Source organism: Meles meles, chromosome 14, assembly GCF_922984935.1.
Source record: "Meles meles chromosome 14, mMelMel3.1 paternal haplotype, whole genome shotgun sequence".
In the NCBI taxonomy this organism is placed as follows: Eukaryota; Metazoa; Chordata; class Mammalia; order Carnivora; family Mustelidae; genus Meles; species Meles meles.
The window spans coordinates 24,536,269-24,563,554 of NC_060079.1; the positions used below are offsets into that span (position 1 = coordinate 24,536,269).

At 39.2% G+C, this 27,286-nt stretch overlaps 1 protein-coding gene across 1 annotated transcript in view; it reads left to right on the forward strand.

Moving 5' to 3' along the window:
• Window positions 1–356: 356 nt before the first annotated feature.
• The window catches only part of KPNA3 (karyopherin subunit alpha 3), a 103,524-nt gene continuing 76,594 nt past the window's right edge, over window positions 357–27,286 (forward strand). Inside the window, exon 1 of the mRNA XM_045978347.1 lies at window positions 357–508. Within this exon, the coding sequence (XP_045834303.1) occupies window positions 440–508 (69 nt within the window). The 5' untranslated portion in view covers window positions 357–439. The remainder of the gene's footprint in view (window positions 509–27,286) is intronic.

Here is a 27,286-nt window from a genome sequence, read left to right on the forward strand (position 1 = left end):
CATGCTGGGAACTGTAGTTTTTGCCCGCAGCTCCGCGTCTCAGGGGGCAGTAAAAGCCGCTCGATCCGGCTCCATGGCTGGCACATGACTTGCATCCTCCAGAGATTGTGGGGAGCCCCTAGGGGAGGTGGGAGTCATCCCGAGAAAAGTCGGGTGGCGTCCAGGCGGTGGCCGACCCGGCCACGTGACCCCAGCAGGCCCGGCGCGCGCGACTCCTCACTGCTGCCCCGCCCCGCCCCGCCCCGCCCCGCCCGGCAGTCGGCCTGCGCCTCCCCCGGCGCTGCTGCCACCTCGCGCTCGGAGGCGTCACGGAACGTGCTCTCCTCTCCCCCTCCCCCTCCCATCCCCTCCCGCCCTCCCCCACCTCCCCCTCCCGCGCCGAGACTCGCCGCCGCCGCCGCAGCCGCAGGAGTAGCCGCCGCCGGAGCCGCGCGCAGCCATGGCCGAGAACCCGGGCTTGGAGAACCACCGCATCAAGAGCTTTAAGAACAAGGGCCGCGATGTGGAAGTGAGTGTGCTTCCGTGGTCTGGGCCCGTCCGTCTCGCCCGCCTGGCCGCGGCGGCCCCACGGCGGCGGGGAGGGGCGGGGGACCGGCGCCGGGCTGGTTCTCGCCGGCTCGCGGTGGGTCGGAGTTGGCCGCCGCCTCCCGTCACCGCGGCGGCGGGCTGGGCGGAGCGGGCGACGGAACCGCGGGCCGGGCTGCAGCCACCCTCCGGAACTGCCGGCACCGGGACCGGGAAATGCCGGGGTTTTCGGCCCCGTCACGCGGGCGCGGCCTGCTGTCGGCGAGGAGGGGATGTGGAACTGAGGCGGGGTCCGCGGGCCGGGGCCTCGCGGGCCGGGGATGCTGCCTCCCCTGTCCGTCGACCGCACCTCGTAGGGGGCAGCCGCGACTCGCGCCGGCCGCCGGTGCAGCCTCCCGCCCGGCGCTGCCCCCTCGGTGTCTCCCGCGCTGCCGCACATGGAGCTGGGGCTGTGCGGGTCCCCGCGCATATCTCCTGCGAGCCGGGCCCAGGCGGGCGGTGGCGGCCCGCCGAGGGGGGTGGGGACCAGCCGGGTAACTGACTTGTTTGAGGGTGGTGGATGGGGGAGGGTAGGATGCGCCAGGACCATTTTCTCATATTCCAGTGCTGTCCTTTGGACCAGTCTTGATAAGCTATTCCAGCTCGTACTCCTGTTACTGTTGGCATTTGGAGCAAGCTGAAGGTGGACAATAGTTTACCATCTATTGTGTTCAGGCTTTGGAAGAGACGTTGTTCGACCTCCGCTCACAGGACCTGTTTTCTTAGCCGTTCTTGTAGTGGGATTGTGCATGGGATAATAATTTCTTTGACATATTCTACCGGAATAAATTGGATACATAGCTTCGTACGGCCTTGTATATATCTCTTTCTTCAAGCCGGTACAATTTCCATGTGGTTGCAAAACTGTAAACATCTTGGTCACTTGGTTCGTTGCTACTCAGCACGTTGCCATTGTTTCATTAAGGTGACATTAGCAGGTACTATTTGCAAACTCGGCTTATTGAAGCAGCGCTAGAGGTCTCTCTGCAGCTACTGAAAGCAATGTAGTATACAGCACAAACTTCCCTGGGACTCTGACCTCTGGAATTGTTAGGGAGAACGTGGTTTTAAGTCCACAGCGTCCTTTTCTAATACGAGGTGACATGATTTGCAATTTTGCAATTCTTGATACAGGGCCAGTGTAACTAAGAAGTGTGCATTTTTCCTGTCTTAGAGAAGGTGGTGGAGAAACAGTCCGTGTTCTGTTTTGTAGAGAAACACACAAAACCCAGGCGATTTTTCAGAGCTACAAAATTAAATGCTAATTGGGAAAAACCCATGGAATTCCCATTTGAATAACACAAAAGTCATCTATCTCTATCCTGGTCATGGTTAAATTTCTTTTGCGAGAAGTATTTTTAAGCAAAAGTGAAACCTAGGAATGGCAACAAGACATTTTGGAACTGCCTCCTATTACTGGTCCACTTGATGATAGTTAATTTTGAACTTTTCCCATCAGTAATTGTTTTTGAAGCTTACCACTATTACAAAGAAAAACTTACGTAGTTTGAAAAATACTCATATTGTTTGTACCAAAGAACTAATAACATTGTTTCCTCTCTTGGATATTGGTACAGGGTTTTGTTTTATTACTTGCCTGTATTATTGTGTTCTGGGAGCTCAGTGCTACCTGGTAAGGATTCCTGCACTTAATAGGTATGCAATAAATATTTGCTGATGATCAGAATATAATTAATGACTTCTGTATGCATGAAATAGAGGCATTCCTGCCAAGCTTTTTAGCCTGAAAATAGTGGTCATAACATTACCTTTCCCAGGATACATTAGGGTAACTAAGGCATGAAATAGACATTCAAATGGTAGTTCTATGGGGTGGACACTATACTAAGAACTTCATGAGACTTCATTTAATCCTTATAAGAACTTTATGAACTAGGTATAGCATTATTCCTACTTTACAGGAGGAAAGTACTTGAGGGGAGGGAACGTGACAGTGCTTATGTAGCATGTACAATTTCATGAAGTGGGTATGAGCATTCATTCACTAATTGTCAATTCGATGTCTAACTGTTGGGTCTTGGGCATGCAAAAGAGAAAGGTCTTGCTCAGCCTGTACCTCAAGGAGTTTACAGTTCAGTGGGGTAATAGAAAAGTAAACTGATAATTACAATGTAGTACATCAATAAGTATATTCTGAGAAAATTCTAACTTGGGGCTGAGCAGTGGGGGGTGGGGTGGGGGTGGGGGAGGTATGTTCTGGTTGATTTCTAGTGGATGAATTGGAGTAAGCTGATCCTGAAAGATGAAAGAACCTTGACCCGGTAAAATGCAGGAAAAGGGAGGGCACAAGGAAGGGGCATTGCAGGCTTGTGGGAGGAGTAATTCAGCAATCCTGAGAGAATGCTGTAGGATTGCTGAGAGAGAAGGGAATATGACTAAAGGGTAAACTGGGGTCAAATGTGATAAGTAAGTGTCTCTGTTGTGGTTTTAGGTATAACCAAGACTAGACACTGTGTCTAACTTAGTTTTATCCTTTAGCAACTGTGTTAAATCAGAAACTTACACAACAGTTTATTTGTGACTTAAATAGTTGTGATTATCAGGCTATTTCAAAACAGTGAGATGCACTTTGATGAGATGTGATTCCTACCTTTTCATGTGTAGGATAGACAAAAGATAAAACATAAAATATACAACCAGCTGATATGTAAATAAGTTACTATGTGCAAGTATAAAATACATATTTTCTAAAGAAAATAAAAGTAAAGACTTATGCCTGTTCCATTCACAGGAAATTGTGTATGGGGAGAGGGTGGAGGAAGAGCATAATTTCATAGTCAGTAAAGAATGGCTTCATAGAAAAGAGGTTGGTGAATTTTATAGGAAGTATGTGCTAAACTTGAACAGGGCACAGAAGAAATTCGTGAATGAAAACTCAGGCGAAAAAGAGGAAGGAATAGTTTAGGGAGTGAAGAGATGAGACTTCCATATGGCCCATGGTGGTCTGAGAAATATGTCTTAGCAAAGAGTTGCTTGGACACTTACAGGGAGAGCTGAAGGAATTTATTCCAGAGTAGAGTTAGAAGGTACAACATGATTAGAGCAATTGAAAAAGGTCACTGGCAGTAATATCTAAAATTAGTTCTGGAGGAATAATGCTCTCATCCCATATGTAAGGAGGAATTTTCAAAAAAGTTGAGATTGGGGATGGTCATAACATCCAAATAGGATTTGAACTTCTCCTCCTCCTCCTCTTCCTTTTTCTTCCTGTTCTTCCTAAAACTGAAGTAGAGAAAAGGGATAAAATGTGTCCTGAGGTCTGTAGGTACAGATAAGGGAGGGGAGTAATTATCACAGATAGCAGTTCGGAGCTTGAGTAGGGGGAATGGATTTTGTAGCTAAAAACCAGGGAATAGATTGTGAAAAGGAAATTCTTAATTATCTTCATGTGCTTTGGAATGTGTGTTTTAATAGCAGTTCTTTTTATGTAAGGCATTGTTCTTGGACTTTTTTCCCTTTTACGAAAGTATTTAAAACTTTACAATCTACTTACAGAAAAGTGCACAAAATGGAAATTTTCCATTTAATGAATAGCTATAAATCAAACATTCTGGTAATTGCCACCCAGGTCAACTTTGCTTTTTCTTGCCCCTGTACACCTCAAGAATGTAACATTTTTTATCAGTAACAATAACTAATAATAATTATTTTTAAAATCTTAACATTTATTGTTTGCAATTTACCTGTACCAAGTATTTTATGTGGATTATTTAGTCTTCACAACAATCCTGAGAAGTATGTACTTTTATTATCCACATTCACTGCTGAGGAAGGTTGAGGCCCACGATTCTTAAGTAACTAGCCCTACATCATGGGTGAGGGGGTGTAAGCGGCAGAACCTAGTCTTCTAGTTAAGCAGTATGACACTAACACCAGAACTCTTGCTCATGTTCTTTGCCTGCGTGGAGCCTTAGACCTGACTTGTATGAAATACATCTGAAACTTAATTAATGGGAAAAGTATTTAAGAAATCTTGGCTATTTCACAGAAGCTCCTGTGTTGGTGTTTTAGAACCTTGCTAATAAAAATTTCTGATATCTTAATTATCATTTGGTTTATTTGTCTTTTTCACTATAAAAAGTTTCCTTATTAGTAAGGAGCTAGTTAGTTGGTTTTACCAAGGATGTAACAACCCGTATCCTTGGGCTTAACACTTAAACTTTATGCTTAAGTTTCTCATACTGGGGATAATACACATTTTCTCATCTGCAAATCTGACCAGCATTACCAAACTTGCTTCTTTTTCTGGACCCTCTGTTGCTAAATGGTATTACCTAATTGCTCAAGCTTGAAACCTATCCTTGACTCCCTTCTCTTCCTTTCCTTCACTTTTCTGTACTGGTCAGTTATCTGAAGAGCCCTCGTAATTTTACCTTTGATATTGACCTTATTTACTATAGCTACACTAGTTTGGGTCGCTGTCTGTCCACCTGTGTTAAATATGATAGTGCACCTGGTTTCCCTGTCACCAGTATCTTCCCTTCCCATTGTATCTTGTGGGTTGATTTTTCTGAAAAGTTTTCTTGTGTCGCTCTCTTGGTAAGATCATTCCTTAAAAGTCCTTAAGATGCCACACATAATTCCTTTTTTCCCAGCTGTGATTAAGGACAGCACAAAAAAAAAATCAGTATGATTTTCTCTCCATGCCTCTGCACACACTATTCTCTGTATAGCTTCTTTTACTGTCGGTTTAGTGGGGCTCACTCTAGCAAACTCTTGTTTCACTCAGACTCCTTCCTGTATCTCTGGAACACAAAGATTATAATTCTGCCTAGGATACCATGTCATCCTAGTTAAAAACAAAAAACAAAACAACCCTTCAGAAGTTCTCTATAGAGCCTTTCCTGACTGACCAATAACATACTTAGTACTGTTATTTTCTAGTCTTTTCCATCTCTCTAAAGCTTTCCTAAGTGAATTTTCCTTTACCTCTTTGGGATAAAGTGCTGTGATCTACAACAACTTGTGTGTGTGTGTGTGTGTGTGTGTGTGTGTGTGTGTGTAGCTGTTAAAGTATGTGGGCTCTGGGGAGGTGGGTGTGGGTATGGGCTAACCGGATGATGTTCATTAAGGAGGGCACCTGATGGAATGAGCCCTCGGTGTTATGTACAACTGATGAATCACTAAATTCTATCCCTGAAACTGATAACACACTATATGTTAACTAAATTGAATTTAAATAAAAAAAAATTTTTTTAAAGAAGTATGCGGACTCTGTAAAGAATCTCACTGAGGGTAGAGAGCTTGGGCTGTGAGTGGTCATTTAATGACCAGTTTTTAAAATTTAATAAATACTCTTGAGAAGAGAGACTAGATAATATACCTAAAAACACTGTACATTTGGGAGCGAATGGTACATTGTGATTCTAGGACATCAATAATTTCTTTTGGTGTTGACTCCATGGCATTGCTATTGTTGCCTAGCCCTCCTCTGACTGTCTGTTCTGCTGTATTTTTGTAACATGAACTAATTCATACTTGAATGCTGAAGAGGAATTGAAGAATTCATGTTGGTTCATATTTGTTTTTTGAGTTTATTTTTACCAGCACATTAACTGTTTAGCACTCCCGAGTAACAGCACTTGAACATAAACATGGGAAGTACAGGAACATTGTTGAACACAGCAAGTCCAACAGTATGCACATGGCCCTTCACCCATATTCTGCCTCTAGGCCCCATTTAACCCGGAGTTCTGTCTTAAAGATGCTTATTGCCCTAACCACCTTGATGTGTTACCCTCTTTTTTCTTAATTTTGCAGACCATGAGGTTTTTCAGGAATCTATATATCACACAGCATAGAGGTTATAATTATCTTTTCCTGAATTCACTAATGGCATAGAATCTCTCCTTGTCCTTCTGCCTCATTGATTACTTCTTTTTAGTTGATTTTGCCAACTTTTCGTCCTACCAATTAAGTGTAGGCATGTTTAGGATTCTGTCTGTGACTCTGTTCTCTATAGACTACTTTTCTTGCCCACATCAAGCAGCTCCCTTAGTTTTAACTATCATTTCAGTGTGGGGGACTTAAATCTGTTTTAAGCATCTGCTGGAAATTAATCAGTCATATGAGCATCACATCAGCTCCTTAAGCTCAAAGTGTTTAAAACTATGCTCTGCCCTTTTTTTTTTTTTCTTTTTTCTGTTTATGGCATTATCATCACCCTCACTGTGACCTGAACTTGAAACTTGAGAGACTTCTTGGACTCCTTCCTCATCTTCCACATTCAGTCAGATGCCAGTCATGTAGCTTGAATCTCTGTGCTGTCTCTGGATTTTGGCTCTGCCTCTCTATTCACTGCCTCCTGCCCACTTTTGGGCTTCATACTTATCATGTGGCAATTTAAAAGTTGCCCCCAAAGTGGTGTTCTTCCTCCAGTCCATGAGATCTTTCAGGGAGTCTGATAACTGATTATTTTTCCAGGCTCAACTTTCCTTCCCCTCTCTCCCTGCCCCTTTAAGCTCTAGCAACACTGGACTTCTTATATGCTTATACATAATCTGGAATCCTGCCCTCCCGTGCTTGCCAATGCTATTTCTATTCTCAGGGCAATCCTGCTGACTGGAATATCCTGCCCTGCCTCCTGTTGCCTGGCTAATTCCTACCCCTCTCTAAATACTCGACTCTGGGTTTAGCTCTTAGGAGAAACCTTTTTGGATCTCTCATCTTCCCAAGTTGAGTTAGGTACCATTCTTCGCTCCTGAATATATATCTTTCTCATTGCAGTTACACTAATGTATTTCAATTATGTTTTCTCTCTTTCTCCTACTAGATTGTGAACTTTTTAAGCACATAGACTCTATATCTCCTTTGCCTGCTTCTTATTACAGTGGCTGGAACAAAATAAGCACTAAAATATTTCTTGAAAGACTGATCTATAATAGGTACCACCAGCACAATAATTTCCTTAGAATACATTTTTGAACTGATGCTTTTAATCTTTTAGTGCCTTTTCCTACTGCTTTCCAAATCAAGTTCAAACTTTTATTATAATAGGTAAAGTGTTGGGAGGTTAAGACACATGCATACTGAAATAATTTTAAATTTTTTAAATTATTCTATTTTATTTTTTTAAAGATTTATTTATTTTAGAGAGAGCATGTGAGCAAGTTGGGGAGGGGCAGAGGGAAAGGGAGAGAGAGACCCAAGCAGACTTCACACAGAGGGCAGAACCCAACTTGGGACTCAGTCCCCAGACCTCACGGTCACAACCTGAGCCGAAACCAATAGTCAGACACTTAACTGACTGTACCACCCGGGTGCTCCTCTTGTTTTTTAATCATAGAAATATTCTAATATGTAGTAAGGTAGAGAGAATAGTATAATTCCATATGCACATCACTTGAATTTAATAAGTAACGGTTTGCTCTCTTTCATCTTTTGTTCCATCTGTATATATAACAGACATCATGACATTTTACTCCTGAAGACTTAAGGCTACTTCTCTAAAAATAATGCATTCTTAAATAAATACCATATCATGCTGACACAATAATTTCCTAATAATGTTTAATCTAGTCCACATTTTAAATTCCCCAGTTGTCCCTTACTCTTTCTTCCTTAACATTTGGTCATTAGAACCAGGATTAAACAAGGTCAGATAACATTTGGTTGTTTCCTAAGTCTTCTTTAATCTAGAATAGGCTCCTCCCCCCATTTTTTTTTAATTGTAGTGAAATATACATAACAGAATTTACCATTTTAACTTTTTTAAGTGTACAGTTCTGTAGCATTAAGTGCATTCACATTGTTGTGTAGTGATCATCACTACTCCATCTACAGAACTTTTTCGTCTTTCCTAACTGAAATTCTGACCTCATTAAATAGTAACTCTGCATTCCCTCTTTCCCCAGTTCTTAGCAACCTTCCCTCTACTTTCTGTCTTTTTAAATTTGACTATTTTAGGAACCTCACATAAGTAGAATCATACAATATCTGTCCTTCTGTGACTGGTTTATTTCTCTCAGCATAATGTCTTCAAGGCTCATCCATGTTGTAGCATGTGTCAGAATTTCATTTCTTTGTATGGCTGAATAATACTCAGTTGTATGTAGGTACCACATTTTGTCCATTCATCACTGATGGAGTTGGGTTGGTTGGCTGTTGTCCCTCACCATTTTATAAATGCTGTTAATTTGTTGAAGAAATCAGGTCAGTTTTCTTTTATTAGGTTGAACCACATGAAATTTCCATTTTTGAGTCAAGTTATCGTCAAATATCATCAATTTCATATGGCTCAACCTAATAAACTGTCCTAATTACTGGATATGTCTGTTTCTTTGTGATATTGCTTAACTTGTTCCTCCTTTGTTTTTTTTTTAAGATTTTATTTATTTATTTTACAGGCAGAGATCACAAGTAGGCAGAGAGGCAGGCAGAGAGAGAGAGGAGGAAGCAGGCTCCCTCCTCCTATTTCTTACCACCCTCTAGATTTTCTGTAAACTGGAGGTTAGCTTTAGAGGCATGATTGTCTTCAGTTTAAGCATTTTTTATTAAAAAAAACAAAAACCAAAAAACTTCCAGTGGTGATGCTGTGTACTTCAGACTATATCCCTACGGTGATACTAAGATCAGTGAGAGGGTTCAGATAATAAAGAATAGATAAAGATAGTTTAGATAAAGATAGTTCAGGTAAAGACTAGGGATGCCTGGGTGGTAAATTTAATAAGTTGGTTAAGTGTCCAACTCTTGATTTCAGCTCAGGTCATAATCTCAGGTGAGATGGAGCCCAGTGTTGGGCTCCACATTGGGCGTGTACCCTGTTTAAGATTCTCTCCCCCACCCCACCTCTTTCTTTCTCTCTACCCCTCCCTCCCTCTCTTGAATTTAAAAAAAAAAATAGTTTAATGTTACAATGTCATAAGCACTATATTTGGTGAAATGAATTTTAGTTATTTGGGTGCAATGTGATACAGACTGGGTAACATTTGAAGTGAAAGAATAACCTGACTTCTTGGTACCCAGCAAAGGAGTTAGAAAATGTATCTGGAGAATCTAACTTCAGAGTCAGTGACATTCTCTTTCCATGACTGTTCCTAAGTTGACTTTGGTTTCTTAGCATAGAGTTCAGCTATATTCAGCTATATTCACTTCCCAGTCTCTGTTCCTTTACTTTGAAGATAAAGCAATAGCAGAATCGTAAGGAGGATATATCTGTACTATGTGTAGTTTTGCTATTAAGAAAAATTTTGTCACAGCCTAGGATACCAACATTAATAGTTAAAATATGGTAAAAATAAATCAAGACTATACTTACTTGGAATTAGTCTTTCCGAATGGTTATTTTTTGTGGGCTGTACATTTTATTTGTTTACATATCAAACTTTCTTTTATTTTGAAATGTCAGTGTTTTCTGTGTCCTATACATTTCTCTTCTTTCTTAGTTAGAATCTAATTTACTTATTTTCTTGTTTCTTGAGAATTACCATTATGCATATGGATATCAATTTTTACTTTTATGTAAGTAACACCTTTTGGTTCTTAAATTTATAGAATTTTATCCTTAATTTCTGTGTTTGTGGAGTTCTTGCTCTTCATAATTCTTTTGACTGTCCTTCCCTTGCACAGTCAGCTTTCTCTTTGATATTGTCAGCGTGTTTACTTATAGTAGTTCTCTTCCCTTTTAATTTGATTCTTTGTATATCCTAGTGACTTGGATAATAGATGTATTAAACACATATTTATCATTTGCTATGGGCTGGGCAGGCATTGATAATGCCAAAGATAATAAATATAAACAATATTGTCCTTACTCAGTTTAGTCGGAGAGACTGATAACTAAGTATACTCTTGAACAACATGGGGATTAGGAATGCCCACCCTTGTGCTGTCAGAAATTCACGTGTAACTTTTGATTCCACAAACACTTAACTACAGATACCCTGCTATTAACTGCAAGCCTTACAGATAAGATAGTCAGCTAACACATATTTTGTATATGTATGTCTTATATACTGTGTTCTTATAATAAAGTGAGCTCGAGAAAAAATGTTAAAACCATTAGGAATAGAGAAAAAATAAATAAAATGGTAAAAAACAAAAACAAAACAAAACAAAAAACCATTAGGAATAGAAAATACATTTATAGTACAGTACTGTAAAAAAAATTGTGTGTAAGTAGACCAGCATAGTTCAAACCCATGTTGTTCAAGGGTGAGCTATACTCTGTGTATAGCATGGTACAGGTACATAATTTGCAAAGTACCATGAGAGCATGGCAAAAGGGAGTGACTATACCTGGGGAAAGTGAATGAAGTTATGCAGAAGATCACACTTGAGCTAGGTCTTGAAAATGAGTAGGAGTTTGCCAAAATGAAAGAAAAATAATGAAAAACAGTGACTGTGTCATGGAGTCTTAAGTCGTGATGTGTTCAAGCAGTAGTTGATGTGGCAACCTTTCATATATTCCCTTCACTTGGAGACCACATTCTGTTTTGACCTTTCTTTGCAAGGTACTTTTCTGCTATTAGATATCTTTTGGGGAGATTTTTAATCTAAGTGTTCCTGCCTCCTTTGGTTAATTAAAATGCCTTACTCTTGGGGCACCTGGGTGGCTCAGCGGGTTAAAGCCTCTGCCTTCAGCTCAGGTCATGATCCCAGGGTCCTGGGATCGAGCCCCGCATCGGGCTCTCTGCTTAGCTGGGAGCCTGCTTCCTCCTCTCTCTCTCTCTCTCTCTCTGCCTGCCACTCTGCCTACTTGTAATCTCTATCTGTCAAATAAATAAATCTTTAAAAAAAAAAAAAATGCCTTACTCTTTCTGGTTAACACAAAGCCTATCAAATGCAGTCCCTGGCATTTAAATCTTAAATGAGCTGATAGTGGGACCTAAGTTGTTCGCCTTGCAGAGGTGCTATGAAGGAATCTTTCATTAATTCCTGCCACTTAGATCTGCAGAGTTGTTTTCATCCTGAGTTTTTCATAGATTAGATTCTACAGCTTTTCATTTGGTTCTGTGAATTACTGTATATTTTTCAGTAAACTCTCCTGCACTCCTTCTCCACCTTTGTTTCTTAAACTAACTCAAGTCTGTTTTCATGGTTGGCAACATAACTCTAATTTAAGGTGACCAGCTGTCCTGGTTTGCCCAGGACTGAGGGAGTTCTCAGGACGTAGGACTTTCAGTGTTCGAACAAGTAAATTCCTGAGCAGATCTTAAGTTGGTCACTTTATTGTAATTGAAACAGTTTGGGAGTAAAGATAATGAGTTTGGGGAACCAAATGTTCAGATGGAAGTATCTAGTATGCAGCTGAAAATAATGTGTGCAGAACTAGCTTGCTTTGGTTATTTCACTCAGCAGTTTTTTGAAATCTGAACTACGTATGAGAGATAAAACAGTGAATACGATGATAACCAATAACTCCCTATGTATAAGGCACTATGCTTCTTGGAATAATAATAAGTAATTCTCACATAGTTGCCATTATGCAGGTGAAGAAAATGAGTTAAGAAATCTGCTTAAGGGGGAGCCTGGGTGGCTCAGTGGGTTAAACCTCTGCCTTTGGCTCAGGTCGTGATCTCAGGGTCCTGGGATCGAGCCCCACATTGGGCTCTCTGCTCAGCAGGGAGCCTGGTTCCCCCACCCCCTCTGCCTGCCTCTCTGCCTACTTGTGATATCTCTCTCTCTCTGTCAAATAAATAAATAAAATCTTTAAAAAAGAAAAAAAAAAGAAAACTGCTTAAGAACATACAACTAGGAGGAGGCAAAACTGGAATTCAATCCTAGATTTCCTACTTTAAAGCCCTCTTCCCTTAATAACCATTCTTCTACTCTGCCTCAGGATCCCTACTCAAGGAATTTGTGGATTAATATGGAAATGATGTAAAACCAAATAAACACTTACAATGGAAGTATGTTGAGAAAACAGTGGGCACGTAGGAAAGACTCACCATGCGTCAGTCAGAGAAGGCTTCATGGAGATGATTGTCCTTAAGATGAAACTGGAAAGTGTATAGGTCTTTCTTTGGTAGTAAATCTTGGATGGGCCTGGAGATAAGAGACAGCATCATATATTCTGGGGAGTAAAGTAAATCAGTATTTTTTACAGGTGGAGTGATTGGAAAGTTGGGTAGGATAGGCAGGGTGGGCAGGACCAGATTGTGAAAGACCTCTCCTGGGTTTTGTGCATCTAAAACCATGGCTTGGGGCACCTGGGTGGCTCAGTGGTTAAACCTCTGCCTTCGGTTTAGGTCATAATCCCAGAGTCCTGGGATTGAGACCCGCATCGGGCTCTCTGCTCAGCGGGGAGCCTGCTACCCCTCCCCTCTCTGCCTGCCTCTCTGCCTACTTGTGATCTCTCTCTCTGTCAAATAAATAAATAAAATCTTTAAAACCATGGCTTCAGTTGCATCATAGGAGATAGATTGGTGAGGGTGAGAAGGGAGCTAGAGAGGAACAGTGAGAAAACGCTCAGAGGTCTCAGAGTTGAATGGTCTGACTAACAGCGCTGGCACCGGGGTCCAGAAGCAGGAAAAGATTGTTTATTTGGCATATGTTAACCTTCTCTGTGTGTGTGGTTTGTTTTGTTTTGTTTTAAGATTTTATGTATTTATTTGAAAGAGAGTGAGAGAGAGAGAAAGAGCCAGCGCTTACGCACAAGTCGGTGGGGTTGTGGGCAGAGGGAGAGAGAGAAGCAATTCCCTGCCAATCAGGGAGCTTACGTTTGGCTTGATCCCAGGACTGGGAGATCTAACCTGAGCTGAAGGCAGTTGCTTAACCAGCTGAGTCACCAGGTGCCCCTTGTGTTAACGTTCTAGAACAGAGGTTAGCAAACTTTTTTTTTTTTTTTTTTGTAAAGGGCCATAATATTTTTCAAAGCGTAAATATTTTAGGCTTTGAGGACCATATTATTTATGTCACAACTATTCATCTCTGCTGGAGCATGAAAGCAGCCATAGATGATAGTTTGCCAACAGATGAGTGCGGCTATTCCAATAAAACTTTATTTATAAAAAGCGGTGGCAGGCTAGATTTGTCTTGTGGGCTGGATTTGGCTCAAAGGCTGTGGTTTACCTAACCTCTTTCTAGGATGATATGGCCAGTAGTGAAGACTTGGAATATAGTTCAAGCAATGGTATTTAGTGATTAAGATGATAATGTAGATGAGGGTTCTTGGGTATAAGAAGAAAAGAAGCTAGGGGAGGAAAGAACCCGAGGAAGTACATCATCTTAGGGCTGTAGTGAAAATGCCACTAAAGAAAAGTAGTGTATCAGAACTTAGGGGAGAAGAGTTTCCTGAAGGAGGGTCAGTAGTTGCAATATCAATGCTGCAGAAAGGAGAGGTATGGTGAAGGACCTGGAGTAAGCCATTCATTTTATTTGGCAATTAGGGCCAGGGAAGTGGAAAACTTAGACAGTGGAAGAGGCTGGGAGCTAGATTATGATGGAGTGAGAAGTGAATTGCTGTTGAGGTAGTAGAACCAGTCAGTAGAAACTCAATTTAAAAATGTAGTAGCCGTGGGAAGGAGGAACCAGAGGTTAGCGTGCAGAGGAAGTAGGGGTAGAGGAAGGCTCTTTGTTGTTTTCTATTTGTTTACACGCATGGAATTGACTGTTGTTTGTAGGCTGAATTGAAGAAGCCAGAGCAAAAGAGTTAAGAGGCTGGGTAGAAAAGGAATAAGTGCTTGTGCCAGGAGTAAGCAGGGAGCTGTTAGGGAGGTGATGTAAGAGATTGTTAAGTTGTGGTTGGATTTGGAAGTGCCTCAGGTAGAAACCACTTGAAGAAGAACAGACAGGAGTGAGGATGGGCTGAAGTATGGTAGGGAAACTGAAACAGATTATTTCTAATAGCCTCTATTTTCTTTGATATTGTTATCGCTAGAGAATAAAGGGTCTAAGAGAGGTAGTACCTGAAGAAAGGGTGATTTGGGAAATGCAGGTTATTTGAGGAGGAAAATACCTAGGAATAAAGGCCCAGCTGAGTAAGACTATATTGTTATTTTGTAATAGTTGTAAACAGTTTTCAGTTGATTGTATCAGATTTAGTGTAATTGCATTTTAGATTATAGTTAGAATTGTTAAACCAAATTCAGAGTATAGAGGTCATATTCAGTTGAATCATAAAAAAATTGAACTAACAGGAATATTAGGATTTAATGAGTCCAAATCCCATTTTCCATAGATGTGGAAACTGAGCACATAGAGAAAGAATGAATGTTGTCCACTCATCTGGATGGTAACCAGGGATTTTTTTTTTATTCCAGTACTTGTGTTATTTAACACAACACACTTAAAGATGACAAAAGCTATACTTTATTGATTGACTGATTAATTGATTGATTATAGGCTCCACGCCCAGCATAGGGATTGAATTTATGACACTGAGATCAAGAGTCGAATGCTCTACCAATTGAGCCAGCCAGGTGCCCCGACAAAAGCTATATTTTAGAAAACTTTCAAACATATACAGAAGTACGGAGAATGAGATACTGAATTACCATGTACCATTTTAAAACAGTTACAGTTTATGGCTGTTTTCGTTCATTTATATCCCTTACCACTTCCGTCTTCCTTTGGATTATTTTGAAGCAAATTCTAGACTTTTTTTTTTTTTTAAGAGAATGAGAGAGAGCAGGAGGAGAGGGAGAGAGAGAATCTTAAGCTGTCTCCATGCCCAGCTTGGAGCCTGAAGCTGGGCTCAGTCTCGTGACCTTAAGATCATGACCTGATCAGAAATCAGGAGTTGGATACTTACCTAATTGAACCATCCAGGCACCCCCAGGCATCATTTTTTTATGTGTCAGTATTTTAACATGTATGTCTAAAAGTTAGTTTGATTTTGACACCAATTCTAACTTTGGAGTTTTTCCTCACACCAAGTAATTTCTTCCATACCAGGAGTGTGTCCTATAATTCAGTTCAGTTCTGACACTATGTACCTGATAACATCAAATCCCACAGGTTAAAGGCTTAGTTTTATTATAAGATTTCATGTTTGTCCCCTACCTCCTTGATCTACCAGGTATAGATTGGAGGTTCTCACAATCTACTCCTCCTCCTGTTTAATATGCTGGAGTGACTCACAAAACCCAGAGAAACATTCTACTTACTAGATTACCAGTTTATTATAAAAAGATATAACTCAGGAATGGCCAGTGAAAGACATGCTTTCTCTTGCAGAGTGCCATTCTCCGTGTACCTCCACGTCTTCACACCAGGAAGCTCTCTGCACCTGGTCATTTTGGATATTTATGAGGCATGCTTAATTAAATCATTGGCTATTGGTTACTGAAGTCAATCTCCAGCTCCTGTCCCTTCCCTGAAAGTTGGGGTGAGTGGAGGGACCAGAATTTCCAATCCTCTAATCACATGGTTGTTTCACCTGGCAAATAGCTCCCAGCCATAGGTGACCTAGGGGGGCTTTCCAAAAGTCACTTCATTAACACAGTGAAAGACACCTTTATAGTTGTCAACACTTAGGAACCCTTGAGGGTTTTAGGAACTATCTGCCAGGAACACTGCATGGAAACCAGATATATATTTCTTACTATAAATCATAGTATCACAGTAAGACGTATAGTATTATCCTACTTAAAAACCCCAAAACAATGTTTGTCATATCATTAGCCAATTAAAAATGTACCTTCTTTTTTATTTTTTTAATAGATTTTGTTTATTTGAGAGAGAGAATGAAAGAGCACAAGCGGGGGGGTGGGGGGCGGAGGCAGAGGGAGAGGTAGAAGCAGGCTCCCCACTGAACAGGGAGCTCGATGTGGGGCTCGATCCCAGGACTCTGGGACTGTGACCTGAGCTGAAGGCAGATGCTTAACCATCTGAGCCACCCAGGCACCCCAAAAATGTACTTTCAATATAAAATTTCAAAGTAAAAATACTTGCTATTATATCATACATTTGGAGACCAAAAGACCCTTCTTGGTCAGTTGTTTGGGGTTGGGTGTGACATAGGAAATAAATAAACAATATTTTAGATAATTTTTCCCTTCTCTACTCCAACTAAAAAGAGAAATAAGGGAATAATCTTACCTCTGTCACAATAGGTCGATATTAATGTAGTTAATTTTTATGAAGGTGGAATAGAAATTGTTACAGAGGAGACTTCATGGAAATCAAGCTATCTCTGTGTTTGCAATATTTTAATAGTGATTTTTCTTTCACTTTTTTAAAATGAAAATGACTAATGAATGCTCTGCATTATCAGAAAGATATTAAAGTACTTATGTGTCTTTGAAACGGTTTGATACATTCCAGTTTATTATACCTTGACTGTTAAGAAAACATAAAAGTTTTCATATCAAAAGTAGAAACATTAGAATTATAGAGAGATCAAGTGGGACAGCAATGAATTTGTGTAATGGTTCTTTTTTTTTTTTTAAGATTTTATTTATTATTTGACAGACAGAGATCACAAGTAGGCAGAGAGGCAGGTAGAGAGAGAGAGAGGAAGGGAAGCAGGCTCCCTGCTGAGCAGAGATTCCGATGTGCGGCTCTATCCCAGGACACTGGGATCATGACCTGAGCTGAAGGCAGAGGCTTTAACCCACTGAGCCACCCAGGCGCCCCATGTGTAATGGTTCTTATATATTAAACGCTATGTTCTGGGATGCCTGGGTGGCTCAGTGGGTTAAGCCGCTGCCTTTGGCTCAGGTTATGATCCCAGGGTGCTGGGATTGAGTTCTGCATCAGTCTCCTTGCTCAGCAGTGAGCCTGCTTCTCTCTCTGCCTCTGCCTGCTTGTGTGCATGCTCGCTCACTCTCTTTCTGACAAATAAATAAATAAAATCTTTAGGAAAAAACCAAACCAGTGTGTTCTTTCTTTGCATTCACTATCTCAGAATTGCAAAGCTGGTAAAGATTCAGCTTTTCTGGATGTCTTTTTGATGTATACAGAGGGTGTTAAGGTAGATGTTGTCATTTTTCTGTATTTAAGGTAACAGTAGAGAGACGGGTAGAAAGCTGAACAGAGTATGGAGGAAGGTAGCTGGACAGGCATTGAAATAACTAGAGATTGGATAGTGTCTTCATCTTACTCTTAAATTCACATGTGCAAGAAAAAAAGGAGTTAGTAGCCTGAAAAGGATGATCATGTTAGCTGGGTATTGGGCTATAGATGGTAGAGGTGCAAACAAAGATGATAGAGAACTATGTGTTATACAGAGTTAATCTCAGCTAGCAGAGAGCTAGGATCTTTTTGTAAATTTGAAGCTTAATTTGCTAAGTTGAATCTAGTTCCAAGAATACCATTCATACACACATACACATTAAACATATATTATATAACATATAATATATATTATGTAACATATTATATATATATCTTGGTTTTAGAATAAGGTACAATTAGGAACATTTATTGAGGCTTTTTTTAATACTTCATAAAAACAAATTTTTAATTACTTCAGCATCTGGTGTTTTAAACAAAAACATAGGAAGTGGGTAGAATGTTTTGGGAATGGTGCTGCATAACACTGATTTGTGTACTAATTCATATTAGTAATTATTCACTTATTAGTTAAACTTGTAGTATAACTAACTAGTTATATTATGCTTTTATCTTAAATTTATTTGAGGGGGGAAGGGAAGATGAAAATATAAATCATGATTTTTTTTTTTTTTTTTTAAATAGAGATTTTTTTTTTTTTAATTTTATTTATTTGACAGAGAGAGATCACAAGTAGATAGAGAGGCAGGCAGAGAGAGAGAGAGGGAAGCAGGCCCCTGCTGAGCAGAGAGCCCGATGCGGGACTCGATCCCAGGACCCCGAGATCATGACCTGAGCCGAAGGCAGCGGCTTAACCCACTGAGCCACCCAGAATGAGAGAATTTCAGCACATAGATATATTCACAAATTTTAGGGAGAAAGTTTATAAACTGATAATTCCCAGTTAGAGCTATCACACTCTTTAATTATAAAATGCAAATTTACTCCTGTATGAAAATAAGTTCTCATTGACTGAAATCCTGTAGTAAGAGTGACAATAATTTGATGTGCCTGAGTACCGCAGTTAAGTGACTTTTGGTTTTGGCCTGGGTAGTGATTTCATGATTGTGAGATCGAGCCCTGGGGATCTACTTAAGACTCTCTCTCCTTCCCCCTCTGCCCCTACCCCCAAATCAATCAATCAGTCTTTTTTTTAAGTGGCAATAATTTAAAATGCTTTCTCATTCCCCTTGGACAGTTTACAGTTACTGTCATGGACTATGGCTGCAGGCAGCAATGTGGTGTTCAGTTATGCATTGCGTTTTGGGAACCTTGTTTTTGCTGGAATAAAGGAGTTTGTACTTAAATGTTTAAGTTCTATAAGGGCTCGATATTTGCTTTTTGTTTTCTAAACTTTGTGAATGTGGGGCAAATACAAACACTTTTCTTCATCCTTTTGAGCTTTGAAACTTTGGGAAAGTGGAATATTTGAGAGACTTGGAGCTAAATTAATCTAGATTTGGAGTATAGAGGGAGAAAAAACATGGACTATATACTGTGACTATGGTATAGTGCAGATAGCATTGTCACTGGATATGACTCGTGCAAGTTCAGATTTAACATTGGTTGTGTAGGATACCCTTATGGTATTGTGGAGCAGAGGGAAATAACGAATGAAATAAGATTCCTACTTTCACGGGGCATTTAACTTCGTAGGGTAAATAATACAGCTAAAGGTAACTATAAGGCAGAATGCAGTGGTTTAATAAAAGTAGATAGTTTGAGAACACAGAGGAAGGACAGGTGAATTCCACCTTTGATGATTTGGCAGAGCTTTATAGCAGAGCTGACATGAAGTGGACCAAACGTTTCATGGTTTGAACAAGATGTTGAATTAGAACAGCAGAGAAAAACACATTTTTTTTCCTTAAGCTAATTTATTTGTGAGCATGTGTGAATGAATTTCCCTCTGATTCATTGCACTGACCCAGAGCATTACCATGAAAGTCTCTGTTTCCCATTTGGTGTACTGCCCTGGGGGCCAACTGAAGACCTACTAGGTGGTGGAGTCCTTGCAGTCTTGTTCCTTAATCTCTGTGTACTATATAAATATTTTCTGTGTGTGCCGTGATGTGAAAAAGATCAGGATTTAATTTTTTTTAAGATTTTATTTATTTATTTGGCAGAAAGAGATCACAAGTAGGCAGAGAGGCAGGCAGAGAGAGAGAGAGAGAGGAGGAAGCAGGCTCCCTGCTGAGCAGAGAGCCCAATTCTGGGCTCCATCCCAGGACCCTGGGATCATGACCTGAGCTGAAGGCAGAGGCTTTAACCCACTGAGCCACCCAGGCGCTCCGAGATTAGGATTTTAGATTAATTTTAGATTACTTAATAGTTCCCTCCTGGTCATATGTTCTTTAATATATTGTTTAGCTTTTGTCAAAAATAGTTAGATAATACTTATAATAAGAACACATGCTGAGTACATTGTATTAGTTACCAGTGCAGTCTTCTGATATATTAGATATTAGTGTTTAGGGGGGCCCCCCAGCCAGGTTTTTCACTTTCATTCTGTGATTTTGTATTTATGAATATGATGGCATTAAGTGAGGATGTGATGATGCATTTAGGGTCATGACTAAACTTTAAAAATAATGTGACCAAAATATCCCTCCTTATGCTTTTCCTCTTGGTGAACATAGTAAGTACTGGACCTGTTTCTGAGAGAAGTATGTATACTCTTCACAGCAGAATGGGTATGGGGGAGGAAGGAAGGTTGGGCAAATCTGTGTAGGGCAGGGACAGCTTGAGAGGAAATCTAGAGCTGCCTTCCTCTCCCTTCCTCCCTGAAAAGGGAGAAGGAACCAGAAGACAAACTTAGTTTTAAAGTTTTGAATTTATAACCCTGAAGAAATCAGGCGGCTGGATACCCAGGCCTAGGTGTTACAGGAGCACTCTAGTTGTGTGATTGTTGGCAAGTGTTAAATTCATGCTAGGGCTCTAGATACTGGGGCTAGTGTGACATGAAATACCACCTCCTCCACCCGCAGTAGTATCGGAGAGGAGAAACTGGAATTCTGAATTTCTTACATCACAGAAGGAGGCACTAAGATGATTCTAGGAGAGTGATAGTTTTGTGCCACAGATTTTCAGAACACGTTACTTTGTGTGTGTGTGTGTGTGTGAGGTGAAAGATATCTGGTGCCTAGGGGTGTTTTAGGGGTCTTCAGAAAAGATTCAGCACCCTCTTAGTCTTTTTGTTCAGTTCTTCTGCTTAATATACTTTAGTAATGTTAGTTTGGCTACATAACAGTACTGTAAATAAAATGATCACTTTTGCTTAAAATAAATGTGACATTAATTAAATGTCATGTAAACATCATTGTAAGTTTTATTATAACACTGTTGAAGGTTAGCTATTGACCACTTACAAAATTTGTTTAATTATAAGGAATATGTATCAACTGCCAAGTGGTGATAAGCAATACAGCCAGTACATAATACAGTTTTTATTAGGAGAAAAAAATTAGAATGTTATTGGTAATTATATATTATAGAGAAATTAATCTTTGAAGGAAATTAATTTAGGAAGGGTTTTACATAATTTGAGCATTTCTCAGTAGGATAATGAACTTGTTTTAAATTAGAGGTAATACACATAATCGGTAATATAAATTCAAAGGAGAAAATGACACGTCACCCTCACTTGCCACCTCTCTTTCTGCAAGTAACAACTGCTTTTAATAAATTTTATTGGGGTATATTTATCCATCTTAAGTATTTAGCCTGATGAGTTTTGCAAATGATTACTTCCTTGTAAGCGCAATCACAGTCAAGATGTAGAATATTTCTGCCTCCTTCAGAAGTTCCCTCATGTCCCTTTGCAGTCCTTTCCTCCAGCCCCAAGCAGATACTAATCTGATTTCTGTCACTCTAGATTAGTGTGCTTTTTCCACAATTTCACGTAAAGGTAATCATAATACATACTCTTTTGTGTCTGTTTTTGTGATATAACATTAATTTTTTTTGTTCACTTGGAGTTCAATATTGTTAGTTGCTGACACATATTCCACTGTATGAGTGTATCACAATTTGCTTTACCATTCACCTGTTACGGACATTTGGGTTCTTTTCAGTTTCTGGCAGTTATGAGTAAAACTGCTGTGATACTTGTTTACAAACAAATGTGGGTTTTTTTCTCTTGTTGGATAAATACCGAGGAGTAAAATGCCTACATTATATATAGTAGGTGTGTATTTGGCCTTATAAAAAACTTCAAAACTCTTTGGGACCCCTGGGTGGCTTAGTCAGTTAAGCGTTTGTCTTCAGTTTAGGTCATGATTCCAGCCAGGGTCCTGGGATTGAGTCCCGCATGGGTCTCCTTTTGCAGTGGGAACCTGCTTCTCCCTCTGCCTCTGCCTCTGCCTGCTGCCCACCCCGCCAACTTGTGCTCTCTTTCTCTAACAAATAAATAAGTAAATAAGATCTTTAAAAACAACAACAACAACTTTGGAACTCTTTTCCAAGATGGTTGTAGTATTTTACATTCCCACCGTAAGTAATGTGAGTTCCAGTTATTCCACACCTTCACCAATACTTTGTATTGGCAGTCTTTTTAATTTTCAGCATATAGTGAGTATATGTTGGTATCTCATTATGGTTTTAATTTGCATTTTTCTGATGACTGATGATGTTTAGCAATTTTTTGTTTATACACTCACAATTTTTTGTTTATATAGTATCTGACTCTTGTTCATTTTAAAAGTTGGGTTAATTTTTCTAACTACTAAGTTGAGTTTTTTTATAAGCTGAAGATAAAAGTTCTTTGTCTCATACATGTATCATGAATATTTTCTCTCAATCTCTTGTTTGCCTTTTCATGTTCTTAACAGTGTCTTTTTTTTTTTTTTAAAGATTTTATTTATTTATTTGACAGACAGAGATCACAAACAGGCAGAGAGGCAGACAGAGAGGAGGAAGCAGGCTCCCTGCCAAGCAGAGAGCCCGATGCGGGGCTCGAACCCAGGACCCTGGGATCATGACCTGAGCTGAAGGCAGAGGCTTTAACCCACTGAGCCACCCAGGCGCCCTTAACAGTGTCTTTTGAAGGGAAAAGGTTTTAAAGGTTTGAAGCCCAATTTATCAATTTTTCTTTTATGGTTCATGCTTTGTGAAACATTTACCTACCCCAGAGTTTTTCTTATGCAAAGCTTTTTTTTTTTTTTTTTTTTTTTTTTGCCGTGTTTCCTTCTGAATTTGTTACTTTCATTTTTTACATTTAGGTTCATGATTCATTTTGAATTAATATTTGTGTATACCATGAGATAAGTTCTTACAGCACTTCAGTTACTGTGGCACTTTTGTTGAAAATCAATTGACATGGGCGCCTGGGTGGCTCAGAGGGTTAAAGCCTCTGCCTTTGGCTCAGGTCATGATCTTGGGGTCCTGGGATCGAGCCCCACGTTTGGCTCTCTGCTTGGTGGTGATCCTGCTTCCTCCTCTCTCCCTCTCTGCCTGCCTCTCTGCCTACTTGTGATCTCTGTCTGTCAAATAAATAAATAAAATCTTAAAAAAAAAAAAAGAAAATCAATTGACATGTATACATATGGGTCTCTTTCTGATCTCTGTTCAGTTTTATTGATCTATGCCATTATCTCACTGTCCATCGCTCTAGCTTTGTAGTAAGTCTTTTTTTTTTTTTTTTTTTTTTTTTTTAAGGAGCAGTGTGTTTGTTATAACCCCATTGTTCTGAGAAAACATTTTATAGAAAATATGGGTATGATTAAGTTTTGAAGTCAGCTTTTGTAATCTTCTAACCTTGTTCCTCCTTTTCAGGATTTTTTTTGGCTATGTAACCGACATCCGTAGAAAACTTTACCCAACAAGGTTAGAATATACATATACATTCTTTTCAGGTTTACAAGGGACATTCTATAGGCTAGATCACGTTAGGCCATAATGAAATCTCAATAACTTAAAGGATACTAAAATCATGCTAAATATGTTTCTTGACCCCAGTGGAATAAAATTCACAAATTATGTGTGAATCAAACAGCACACTCCTAAGTAACCAGTGGGTCAAAGAAATCACAAGGGAATTAGGAAATGAAGAAGTTAGAGAAGATTAGAAGAAATTTAAGATGAATAAAAATGAAAACACAGTATGTCAAAACTTACTGGATGAAGCTACAGCCATGCTCAGGAAAATGTATAGCTATAAATACCTGCATTAAGGAGCACCTGGATGGCTCAGTTGGTTAAACATGGACTCTTGGTTTCAGCTCAGGTCACGATCTCTGGGTCATGTGATCAAACCCCATGTAGAGCTCTGCGCTCAGGGCAGAGTCTGCTTGAGATTCTTCCCTCTCATTCTTTCTCTCTCTAAGATAGATAAATAAATAAACAAATAAATAAAATGTTTAATACTACATTAAAAATGAAGTATAAAGTGAACTTATAGCAAACAGAAGGTCAGAAATCGTAAAGATTAGAGAAGACAAACATGAAATCGAGAATAGAAAAACAATAGAGAAAACCAGTGAAATCAAAAGTTGGTTCTTTGAAAATGTCAACAATATTGACAAACTTTTAGCTAGATTGATGGGGAAAAAAGAGAAGACAAATTATCTTATAGAAATAAATCAGATAATAAGGGAATACTGTGAACAATTATATGCCAGCAAATTACATAACCTAGATGAAATGGAAAATTCCTAAAAAGATACAAACTACCAAAATTGACCCAAGGGGAAATAGAAAATCTGAATAGATTCATAACAGGTAAAGAGATTGAATCCATAATCACAAAACTTCCCACAAAGAAAAGCCCTAAACAGAAGGTAGAGGGAACATTTTCCAACTCACTCTGTGAGGTCAATATTACCCCATTGCCAAACTGGATAAATGTATCACAAGAAAAGAATATTACAAACCCATGTCTCTTATGAGTATAGATATACATGTCCTCAGGAAACTGGGAGCAAACTGAATTCAACAATATATTAAAAAGATTATACATTATGACCAAGCAGATTTATTCCTGGGATGCAAAGCTAGTTCAATATATGAAAATCAGTCAGTGTAATATGCCATATTGATGGAATAAAGGACAAAAAACCCCACATGGTCATCATAATAGGTATAGATATAGCGCTTGATAAAGTTCAGCACCCCTTCCTAAGAAAAATATTCAAACTAGGAATTGAAGGGAGCCTCCTCAAGCTGATAAAGAGCATCTACAAAATACCTACAGTTGGCTTCATATTAATGGTGAAAGATGGAAAGAAAGCTTTCCCCCTAAGATCAGGAACAAGACAAAGATATTCATTGTTCTTCCTATTCAACATTGTACTGGAAGTTCTAGGCAGGACAATTAGACAAAAAAATAAAAATTTTTTTAATGAAAAAAGCAAATTGAAAGTAAGTATAACTATTCTCTTTTTCAAGATTACATAATCTTGTGTATGGACAATCCTAAGGAATCCACTAAAAATCTACTGGAGCTCTAATATGAGTTCAGCCAGGATATATAAGATCACTGTATACCTAGCAGTTGTATTTCAACACACTGTCAATGAACAATCTGAAAGTAAGAAAACAGTTCCATTCACAAAGAATAAATACTGAGGAATAAACTTAACAAAAGTTTAAGACTTCTAATTAAAAACTATAACTTCATCAAAAGAAATCAAAGATCTAAATAAATGGAAAGACATTGTGCATGCATGGATTAGAAAGAGTTAATACTGGTAAACTGAGATACTCCTTACATGATCTACAGATTCTATGCAATTTCTAGCAGAGTCCAAGCTGGCTTGCTTTTTTTCTTTCTTCTTCTTGACAGGTTGATACTAAAATTTACGTGGATATAAGTGACTCCAAATAGTCAAACAATATTGAAAAAGAACAAAGTTAGAAGACTCCTATTTAGCAATATCAGAACTTAATACATCCCTACAATAATCAAGACTGTGCAGTACTAGCATACGAATTAAACTGTACCTCACAGCATATACAAAAGTTAATTCAGAGTTGATCAAAAATCTAAAGAACTATGAATGTCTCAGGAGAAAACAGGTATAGATCTTCATAACCACAGATTAAGCAGTGTTTTCTTAATATGACACTAAAAACACAAGTGATAAAAGGAAATATCTAATTGAACTTCATCAAAGTTAAAATCTTTTGTGCCTCAAAAGACACCAAGAAAATGAAAAGGCAGCCCACAGCTGGGAGAAAATCATATATCTGATAAGGAATTTTTACCTAGAATATATAAAGAACTCAGTAGAAAGACAGTCCAGGGCGCCTGGGTGGCTCAGTGGGTTAAGCCGCTGCCTTCGGCTCAGGTCATGATCTCAGGGTCCTGGGATCGAGTCCCGCATCGGGCTCTCTGCTCAGCAGGGAACCTGCTTCCCTCTCCCTCTCTCTGCCTGCCTCTCTGTCTACTTGTGATCTCTCTCTGTCAAATAAATAGATTTTAAAAAAAAAGACAGTCCAGTGGGTACCTGGCTGGCTTTGTTGGTGGAGTGTGCAATTCTTGGTCTTGGGGTTGTGAGCTCAATCCCTACTTTTGGTGTGGAGATTACCTGAAAAAAATCAATAAAATTTTTTTTAAAAGTCCAATTTTTAAATGGGCTAAGGATTTGAGTAGAAAATCCTCTAAAGAAATTACACAAATGGCTAATAAGCACGTGAAAAGATTTTCAATATTATTAGTCATTAGGGAAACATAGATCAAAACTACAATGAGATATCCCTTCATACACATTAGAATGGCTTAAAGAAACAATAAATAACAGGGGTTGGAGGAGGATATGTAGCAGTTGAAAAACTCATATACTTCTGGTAGGATTGTAAAGTAGTGTAGCCACTTTGGAAAACATTTTTGCAGTACTTCAAAAGATAGAATTGCTGTATTACCCAGCAATTTTACTGCTAGATAAATACCCAGGAGATATGAAAGCACAGGTACACAGATGTTCTTAGTCACATTATTTGTAGTAGGCAAAATGTGGAAACAACCCAGTGTCCATCAATTGATGAATGGATAAGTGGTTATATTCATACAGTGGAATATTATTCAGTAATAAAAAAGTGAAGTACTGATATGTGCTACACCCTGGATGAATCACAAAAACATTATGCTGAGAAACCAGACAAAAAAAGTTCACATACTGGGGCGCCTGGGTGGCTCAGTGGGTTAAGCCGCTGCCTTCGGCTCAGGTCATGATCTCAGGGTCCTGGGATCGAGTCCCGCATCGAGCTCTCCGCTCGGCGGGGAGCCTGCTCCCCTCTCTCTCTCTCTCTGCCCGCCTCTCTGTCTACTTGTGATCTCTCTCTGTCAAATAAATAAATAAAATCTTAAAAAAAAAAAAAAAGTTCACATACATGATTCCATTTATATGAAATGTCCAGGCAGTCAAATTCACAGATACAGAAAGTAGATTAGTGGTTGCCAAGAGTTGTGGAGAAGTACAGAGAATGATTGATAAAGGGTGTGTGGTTTCTTTTTATGATAATGAAAATGTTGTAAAGTTAGGTAATAGTGATGGTTGCACAACTCTGAATGTACTAAAAATGAACTGAATTTACCCTTTATAGAGTGAATTTTATGGTATGTGCAGTCTCTGAATAACTGTTATTAAAAGAAAAAAAGGTAAAGTACACCTAATATTAGCACAAATTATGTAATGTAGGCATTTTCAGAATGGAAAATTATATATAAAAGGATAATGTGGAGTTCTGGTATTTAGATTCTAAGTTGTTGGGTTGGGTTTTTTTGTGAAAGGGCAATGTTGTTAAGTTTCAGATTCATAAGCTGTGAGTC